Source organism: Indicator indicator, chromosome 1 (genome assembly GCF_027791375.1).
Source record: "Indicator indicator isolate 239-I01 chromosome 1, UM_Iind_1.1, whole genome shotgun sequence".
In the NCBI taxonomy this organism is placed as follows: Eukaryota; Metazoa; Chordata; class Aves; order Piciformes; family Indicatoridae; genus Indicator; species Indicator indicator.
This window is the reverse complement of record NC_072010.1, coordinates 97,993,110-98,002,851: the sequence shown is the minus strand read 5'-3', so window position 1 is coordinate 98,002,851 and position 9,742 is coordinate 97,993,110. Positions and strand designations below refer to the sequence as shown.

Genomic DNA, 9,742 nt, shown 5'->3' with positions numbered 1-9,742 from the left:
AGGGCCTGTGAAAAATGCATTGAAATCTCCCAAGAAGATGCTTTCTCAGGAAATTTTTTCCAGGTCTTTGTTTCTCTCTCGGACTGGCAGGCCACCTCAATCCACCTGTCAAGCCTATCCCTTGCAGGAACCACTGCCTGGGGAAGACATGGCAAGGTGTGGGGTGGGCAGGGAGCAGGACGAACTGCCTGTCTCATTTCAGCTGTCCTCCAGGCCTCCACAAGTTAACTGCAGGTCTATTAACAGACAAAGCACCAAAGAGCTGCCCAGTTTTGTTTGTTAGTGACCACGGCAGCCCACAGCAGCATGGAATTGAAGCCATGCATGTGCTTTTTCTTGTATTTTCTTTTTTGCCTTTTAAATTAGGTTAGCAGGCCTGACACCTCATCAGTTTCCCCTGCTAAAATTCTCTGAACCAATTCTTATACACAATGAGACTATGGGATGCAAAGGACAGGTGTCATAGGCTTCAAGATGGGGTTAGAACAGCAAGCATGCCAGATCAGTTATCACTTGGATCTGGGAAACAGTCTGAGGCCTTTTCCTGGCTTTCCACATCAACTATGACCTCTGCGTCTGGTATTTCCTCGGGCTCTGTCTCTACTGGTAAATTTTCTTCCACGAGGTCCTGGGGCTCAGTCCCTTGACCAGTTTGGGCAGTGTCTGGAAAAGAAGGGAGAAATAGCTTATAAGTGCCTGTACTATGCTCCCCTGCAGTGGAAATCCTCTCCCTGGTCCCTGGTGCTGCAAGCTGCCTAACTAGCTCAGCCCCTTCTTCCCAGACATCTGGAGGCCAAAATTCAATTTTCTTTGTAACTACTCATTTATTGAGCTGTTCACCATGGCTGCTTTTTCTTTCTTTTTTTTTTCTGTAAAATACTTTGGTGCTGAAGCTCTCCAGGCTTGACTGCCCCAAATGTACCAAAGCCAAATCTATTCAGTGACATCTGAGTAATTAAAGCTGGCTAACAGCACACACTTAGCATGTTCTCACCTAAACACTTTTCACAAGCACCTCTGTTTCTTTACTTATATGTAGAAAATTTAAATGTGGGATACTGTATTAGTCAAACTGATAATGCAGAATTTTTTTAATTAAAAAAAAGTTCAACACTTTACATTCATTTATATTATTCATGAATATTCATAAACAATTACCTGATTGAATTACTTTTTTTTTCTTGCACTATGTTTATCAGTAGCATTTAATATTTCGAAAGCAAGATAAAGCAGCATCCAAGGTAGACATAAAGCATAGCTGAGCTGTTGAGAGGCTGTGCATAGTACAGTGAAGGATGTCAGAAGCAGAGATAGCAGACCTGAGACCAGGGTATGATCTAGGTAATGTTGCTCTGGTTCATGAAGTTGTTGCTACCAGCACCTCAACCAGCTGATGATAGTGCATTGCCAGGGAAGGTTTTGCTAATGTTCATGTTTGTGAAACAAAATTAATGGAGACTTAATGCAAGAAGTGGAGCATTACTATCAAGCATGCACAAATCAGGAGATTTCTGAAAGGTTTTTATTGTTGTGCATACTTGACCACACTGTGCTAAAGCCACTGTGCTAAAGCTGTGAAGTTTTGTTCTCAGTTTCTTTGAAGGATTTAAAATGTGACTGTATTCCCACTTAAGCACCAATTTGAGGAAACACAGAAGCTTCTGATTTTGATGGGATTAAGTTACATTTGCATTTCAGCATATTGATGGATGCTGTCCTGAAGAGGACTACTTACAAAAGTGTGCTGATTCTTCTCTAGTGTTACTGACAAGAAGAGGGAGTGTGTGATAAAACTACAGGAAAACTGCTAAGTTTGGAGGCATTTCTAGTGTTGAGAGATATGTATTTTAGCACAGGACATACTGGAACAGTCTGCTGGCAATACCTTCTGTGGGATGCTATTGGATGCCTGCCACTATGTCTCATGGCTAGATGAGGGCCAAAGCTACTTCTGTACAGAAGGAAGGTATTGATAAACGACCTGCTGCAAGTTCTGACATCTGGACAAGATGCAGCACCTTCCCTATGTCAGCAAGTCAAAGGCTTCTCCAGACAGCTCCTTCCCCATCAGCCACACACATCCATTTTGTCCTTCACTCTCCAACATAGCCTGTCTGACTTAAAACCAAGTCACTGGACCCACCAGGCTTTGAAGGGCAGTCAATTTGTGCAGGTTGAGCTTCGACATGGTCTCCACTGGGGGGACTCTTCATACCTTCACTGGAGATCATGGACATTGTTAGTCCATCATCTTTCTCCTCCTCTGTAAAACCAAAACCAGAAACTTGAAGGAAAGAGGTTTCCCATACCCCAGCAGCCCTGACACGCTCATTCTGAGGCTGGACCACCAACACATAAGTGCATCTCCTCCTCATGCAGCACTGGCTCCATTCCCAGAGCAGACAGATGCTAAGTATGGTAGGACACTGCCAACTGGTTGGAGACTAGCTTGGTCATGCTGGCAGAATCACAGCTTGAGGTGGCCTTGCTGCCATGGGCAGATTGCACTCAGGGACTGGTGCTGGCAACTGCCATCTGAAACCTTCCAGTCCCTTTCAGGATCAGACCTGAATGAGACTCATTTTTTGTGCCCCTAGAAAAGGTTTTGCTACGTGATAGCAAGCATGAGGTGAAAAAAGGAAAAGGAAGGTTTAATTCAACACCCTGCTGGTTCTAACAGATGCCTGTCAGCAAGCAGCTTTCTGCTCCACCAGATCAGAGGAGGGCTGCCTGGAAGCTACCAAGCTGAGACCATTTCAACTCTGGCCTGCACAAATGCAGTCCTCTCCGAGACTCATCTCATAGAGCAACAGCATTCTCCACTCACCTGAAGGCACTGGAATGAACTTGTGTTTCCTTTTCATGCAGCAACATATGACTGAGGACACAACCACCACCAGGATAACCACACCCCCTGCACAGCCTGCCAGGATGTAAATGAACCATGGGTACTGCAACAGGTCTCCTGCAGGAAGGACAGGGCATTGTTAGTTAGCAGAGTGGTAAAACTTCTTTCTCAAAACAAGAGAAACCCTGCGGGAAATTTAGAGCATGTGAGCATTCCTACTGCTTTGGTTTTGTTTGGATCAGGGAAGCTGACGTGCCATGGCACATCATAATTTATGTCACATAGTTTAATTATGGTATGGAATTGTTTGTGTAATTATGCTGTGAGCTTTTGCTTCTGCTTTCTCTGACCAGTTACATCTAAGATAATTTATAAGTTTTAATCAAATTAAGCAGGGAAGTTGGAGGTTTGAAAGATACTACACAGTTCAACAAATTTTATGAAAAGAGGCAGCTGAAAAGAGGAGGGAGACCTAAGTCCCATGCTGAAAGAAAAGCTGCAGAGTCTACCCTTAGAGCTTGCTAATACAAGCCTCAGTGAATCTCCTTAGAATAGCCATATAACGACTACACCAACCTCAAAGAGAGTCTGAGCAGAGCCTGCACTTCCTCAGGCACCAGCAAGTCCAGCCAGCAGGGTCAGGGCTGTAGGAAGCTGGCTTCACTGCTGCTCGGGGAAGGATTTCTATTTATTCACCTTCCCAACCGAGACCATGTGAAACATCTAGCAGGAGGTGATGGCTGCAGATGGCCAAGCAGAAGGCCACATGCAAGTCTGTAGTAATTATTATCCAGTTCAGAGTCCTTGGCTCAGGGCTGCCTTGACAATCAGACCTGACACCGAGCAGAGAAGTTGGTAGAGGGCATCACAGAAAAGAGCCATCCGTCCAGACTTGCTCTTTCACTAAGACAATTTGCTCCAACCCAGGGTAGCCAGTAGGAAAACTCTTCTTTTCAATTTGAAAAAGAACAAAAACGCAGCCTGACTACTGCTAGAACACAATTTCCTTAAAGCTCCTTAGGCAAACCCAAGCCATCCCTTTTTCAGTCATTTGGCTTCTTTTTGTCTGTGCACAGGACTGTATGGCACCACATTGGGGAAACCAATGGCCTAGTTTGAAGCTTGTTTTAATGCACAAATTGATGCATAGCCCCAGAGGGCATTCAAACATTCCAGGGGATACTACACACTGTCATAGTTCACTTGCCAGAACAGTAAAAAACCAGGTCAACAGGTGCTCCTGTGTGTGAAATCACACACTCACAGTATTTTCAGGGTACTTGTTGCTGTCTCTGTAGAACCAGGTACCAAGTTTAAAAAATCTATACTCAAACTTTCAGCAAATGAGAAAATCATTTCCCCAATAATTTTATTTTCTTTTTGATGAAAAATTAGAGGATGTTGTTAAAGGCATAAATATATATTGGAAATATTTTTCCTGGCTTTTTTTTTTCCCTTAAAACTGTCGTTTGTTAAAAGGGGGTTTTAAGATAAAGTATTGTGTTCAAAATTAATAATAAACAAGTAATAAAACAAGTAATGAATCAATAAAAGTCTTTTTTATATGCTGACTTTTTCAATTCTGAGCTCTCCGATTTAGATCCTGCATTATCAGAGTCCTTTGGTGCCTGAGAAGTTTACAGTATTTTGGCTAAATTGCTTTAGGCTAATAATGATTTTTAAATTAATTTCATCAGCCAACAGGCTTCCATAGTTGTTTTCATGCAGATCTCATACTTACCCTGGGAAAACTATATCCAGCTCTTTGCCTGGAGCAAACAATAATCCATCCCAAAATCGAATTAGTCTTTAATTAATTAAACTGAATTAATTTCTCTCTTCACTAGTGTTCAGAATTGCTTTAGTTCGCTGTTTACAAATGTAGTTATATCTGGTGAGTAAGAAGTAGAATTGCTGCTACTTTCTTGCTCTCAAACCTTTCCAAATATGTGTCCATGCCTGTGTCCATCCCAGCAGACCTATCACTACAACCCCTGTGGGCTTTTCAAGAGGAAATGGGGAACTGATGTTGTACCCAGGGCAGCCACCCAGAATAAACAATGGCATCAGTATTTGTGTGATCTGTCAAAGGGCTTGACTGAACAACTCACTCATGGATGTTCATCCTCACTCATGGATGTTCATCCTCACTCATGGATGTTTATCCTCACTCCCTAGTTCCTCAGTCAACTTGGGTCTGACTATGCTGAACTCCCTCTGACCAATTTGACTGGAGAAAACTTAAATCACTGCTCCACAATCACAAATGCCAAACTTGTAGGGGTTAGCCAGCAGTGCCAAAGCAACCAGGCATGAGCAGCCCACAGCATTTCTGTTGAATGCCAGCACACAGGATAGAGGGGTAATGTCACTAATTTTGCTTTCACACCAGTAGTATGCCAACCACAGAAGGAAAGACACTATCTGATGTGGAGCTGGAGCACCTCAGACAATTTCTAAAGTGCTAGGTGCTATTATTGCACAATACAATTTCTGTAGTAGCAAAGGTGATTAAATTAATTACAGTCAATTTAATCAAAAGACTTGTGGCTAAACTAAGCCACCCTGACATAGTTTTGTTGACCATCTTTTGCTACCAGAGAAGAGAAAAACATTCACTGCTGGAGATGAAAGTGAATTTGTTTTTTTTTAATAAATGTGAGTTTACATCAAAGACCAGTATCATGAGTTTCTGGCAGTTCTGATCACTCCTAGGATCCAGATTTTCTGTCCCATTAAACTATGGTCTCCTTCAAGCAGAGTACTTGGCATTTATGGATAGATTGCAAATGGACAAAGTCACAGCCTGTTCACAGAACTACCTGTCCAAACAGGGACATGTAGGGAAAAAATCCTACATTTCATAAGCAAATGACTTGTGTCTTTACCCTGCCTCTAATGGTGTGGGGTTGATGGAAAGAAATTTGTACAGACTGGTAAAACTTTGTGCAGCTGGCCTAGATGAGGAGAAGAGACAAAGCAAAACACCTCAGCTGAGTCCAGCAACAACAGGGATGAGCAAGTAGAGGTTTTTTCACAGGGCTGTTGCAGATACTGGACAGCTGTCTGGTTCATGGATGAATGTCATAGCAGGAAGCAGCTTGTGTTTATTAATTGGCATAGAGGATCAGTACACACCAAAGTACAAGAGCTCCATCGCTGGTAAGGAGGAAAACAAACAGGTAGAGATTCATCCTTGCTGCAAATGTGGGTAAAAGGACCTCCTAAACAAACTTTTACCCTTCTATAGTTGTAGGCTGTGTCAATCTGGGAAACAGGAGGGAGAAGGAAGCCAAGGGGACACTTTCTGAAAGCAGGATGTGGTAAGTCTGGAAGGCAGATACCAGTGGACAGAAGAGTTTGGTATTATGCAGACAGCAACAAGCCTTAGTTTTCTGCTGCAAAAGACCAAAGAGAGATTTTCTGGAGACACCATTACTCACCATAGTTGCAAGACAGCACAACAGGCCTGGTCCTCGTGATGCTGTTCCCATGGTGAACCTCACACACAAATTCCCCGGGCACAGTCCTGTCCAGGCGAACCTTCTTGCCACCGTCCTTAACGCAAGCCTCAGGGGCGCTCAGCGCAGTGCCGTTGAGCAGCCACCGAAAGCTGGTGCTCTGGTTGCTGGTCACATCACAGTACAGCTCCCCGGTCCCGTTAGGGAAGCACTGGATATCAACGGATGGCTCTGGTCACACAAAGCATGGGGCAATGGGAACAGGGAGGAAAGAGAGGGGAAGAGCAGATTCAGCAGTGAACATGAGCTGGACAGGACCTTCCTTTACCAGTCTTACTACTACTACAACACTTAATGGCATCCAGGGAGCACAGAAATAAATAACCAGACTCTTCAGTACTTGCCCCCAACCCTGAAATGCCTAGTAGTGCCCACCAAAGCCTTCTAGTAAGCCCTGTTTTGAGGATGCCACAAAAATCTGGCATCTCTTGATTTTCCTTATTGAAATTGAAAAAGTGAAAAATAAAAGTCCCTCATCTGAGAGGACAGTAGAAACACCAAAGAGCATCTGCCAGCCAAAGGCTTCCTCTGTCACCAGCAGATAACTGTAGCATCAGAGGAGACTCAGCCCTCAACTGCTCAAATCATGCCCAAATAGGTACCAACACCAGATACCTGCAGTTAGGTGGAATGATCCAGACCAGGCAATCTAAAGTGAAGTAATGAATCATTTTTTGTTATTATATTTTCTTGAATTTCTCCCTTTCAGTCTACAAGGAGCCAATCTATATTTGTCACTTTGCAAATACAGTTTTATAACAACAGGAGAATGTGTCTGCAAACATCCACATAAATAAGCTCAGAAATCACTTTCTTCAACTAGAATGTTGTCTTCAATTAAAATTTACTGCCAGCAGGAATAACATTTGGTGTGAAATAGTTGCCCTGAATTAGGTATGGTAACAGAACGCAAGGAAGAGACAAGAGTTCCCAAAGCAAATCCACTGACATGGAGGTTAAACACAGGACCCTTCTGCAATGTTTGCCCACTTCCAATCTAAATCCCTGATCTTCAAACCTAGGAGTCACATTTTTTACCTACTCTCCATGGCAGTTCTGCCCATTTGCACCTGAAAGGTGTAAGAATTCATTTGTCTTCACTGAGACCAGTTTGCTCAGACATTTTCATTACAGTTTTATACGCTTCAATTTCTCTCAGAAGCCTGCTTAAATGGAAGCCCTGCAAAAGGAATGGTGGAGATGAAGACCAGAACAACAGTCACTGGCTATCTGGAGCACTATTCAGCAGAGGGGGCAACCCATTTAAGCCCTCTCCATACTAATCCAAGCAATGAGTGACTTTCTGTCTTCTCACTCCGCTGATGGTTAAGCAGGTGCACGAAGGAGAGCAGCAACAGGGACCACAGCAGGGAGACCGACATAGTAACCTGCCTATTGCTGGTCTCTGAACAGAGCCAAAAGATGCTGATCTCTAAGCTGCTCATGTGCAGCTAGAAATCAGAAAGTCACGTTCGGATTCCTTAGCACCTTTCCTCAGCTGCATGAAGCAAGGCAAAAACCCAGCATGCCTCAACCCAGACCTGCACAGGAGTCCAGTTCCGTTCCACAGATGAGTTAGGTAGAGTTAACTCCTTAAGGAAGGGCATCCACAGGCAGCAAAACACTGTCAGTCAATGGCAGTTTTGACGGGAGCTACACATCTACATACTGTAGGCTCAGCTTCATGAACACATCAGGGGAAAAATAGCACATAGCTCATCTGACTGGCTGCTTCAAGGAAGGCTCAACAGACAGAAGAGACTGACAACATGGAAGCAGAAAGCATCCTGTAGTTTATGGTCAACACTACTCCTCCCTGAGGTGACAGAGGCTTACAAAGCTGTTCCAGAGGCACCTGCAAGCTCAAGCAGTTTCTTAAGAATTTCAAGGCACCAACTTCCAGACAGGCTGACAAGTTCAAAAGCTATTTGTTGCTAAGAAGGTCACTTACCAAATACTTCCAGCTTAAAAGATCTGGTGATGTTCTGAAAAACAAACTCATAATTTCCTTCGTCCTCTTTCTCCACACTCCTCAGCACTAGGGAGCCATTCTGCAAGTTCAGACATCTGCTGGCAGAAGTGCCACACTCTGCCAACAAGGTATCATTTAAGACAGCTGTTAAGCATCTCTTGTCCCCCTTGCTCATTCTGGAGAGGTTCTGCAGACTTTGAATTCCCATAGAAAAGACTGCTGACCCACCGCTGAGTACACCAGTCCAGATGACAGAGCCTGAAAGGAGAGGCACCAAGTGTGGGCAGTGAGCTTGCCGCATCCATCCATTCCCTCTCAGCTGTCTCCCAGAAAGGCAAATGCCCAGGTGAGACATGAGAGAGCAGACTCAACCCTAGTGCCAGGCTGGGGTCACCAGTAATTGAAAATCAAAGAACTGAGAAGTCTTCCATAAAGGCCAACTTTCCCTCCTGATAGCAGGAGTGGTGTGCACAGCATGCACACAGGGTGGCAAAAGGCTGAGCAGTTGGTCTTTTCCCTCCTTAGATTTGGCATGACCACCTACCAACCCCCCTCACAGCTGAGAGACTGTGCAAAGAAAGATCCTCAGAACGTCAATGCCATGGATGTTCTACACAGGAGAGCACAGACAAGTGCTGCCTGCACGGCTGCCTTTGCCCAAAGAGTAAGGACGCTGTTTTAACTCGATCCAGCCTTGCAGTATCCTTGCACGTTATTAAGTTGCTGTACTCAAATCAGAGGTGGGTAAATGGCAGGGTGACAGCAGCTCCAGGGCTAACCCAAGGTCATGCCAAGCGTTAGGAGCTTTGCTCTCCATCTCCGCATTGCTCTCCATCTCCTCCAGCCAGCATTCTGCATATGAGGACCTTACATTCTCCATTGAAATGCTTTTATAGATGCAGTATATTGAGAAAGTGCTATCTTGTTAGTTATCACTCATTTACTAAAAAATAATCTGTCTTACTTTGTCCTGACTGCCCCTTTCATGCATTAGTGGCTACACTATTTGATGTCTCCCCAAACCTAGTAGAGCCCTTAAAAGATCTTGGAGCAAAATTAAGATGTCTGCTCACCTAGGCAAATCTGTACCAACTTCATAAAGAAAAATCCCACTTACCATGAGTAACAGTTATTACCACCAGCAAGCACTGCAGAGTAAAAGGAGAGCTGAAATCCATTTTAAAGAGCACCTTGCATCATATGCTGAGAAGACGATCTGGCTTCAGAGCTCAGTGAATATAGCGCTCAGGAAATGATGTCAGAAGGAGAGAAAAAAAAAAAGAAAAAAAAAAGAGAAGAAACTCCATAGTGGATAGATTGAATAATGTTTCAAAATAGACCTGCAAGGCTTTGGGTCACTGAACTCAGACTGAACCACTGCAAGCACAAAGTCCCGCACCT

General features: G+C 44.0%; 1 protein-coding gene across 1 annotated transcript; it reads right to left on the bottom strand.

Moving 5' to 3' along the window:
• Window positions 1-502: 502 nt before the first annotated feature.
• On the bottom strand, window positions 503-9,519 carry LOC128973633 (uncharacterized). Its single transcript, XM_054389979.1, has 6 exons — window positions 9,459-9,519; window positions 8,321-8,599; window positions 6,292-6,540; window positions 2,828-2,965; window positions 2,144-2,263; window positions 503-663 (listed from the first exon to the last, which is right to left on the bottom strand). The coding sequence occupies exons 1-6, from the start codon at window positions 9,517-9,519 to the stop codon at window positions 503-505; spliced, it is 1,008 nt and encodes a 335-aa protein (XP_054245954.1).
• Between the last annotated feature and the right edge of the window lie 223 nt (window positions 9,520-9,742).

Excerpts from the sequence above, each read along its gene's own strand:
- LOC128973633 (XM_054389979.1), bottom strand. The coding sequence starts at position 9,519 with ATGGATTTCAGCTCTCCTTTTACTCTGCAGTGCTTGCTGGTGGTAATA. Across the intron at positions 6,541-8,320 it reads TTTTAAGCTGGAAGTATTTG|AGCCATCCGTTGATATCCAG; the intron begins GTAAGTGACCTT and ends TTGTGTGACCAG. Across the intron at positions 2,966-6,291 it reads TGTGCTGTCTTGCAACTATG|GAGACCTGTTGCAGTACCCA; the intron begins GTGAGTAATGGT and ends TCCTTCCTGCAG.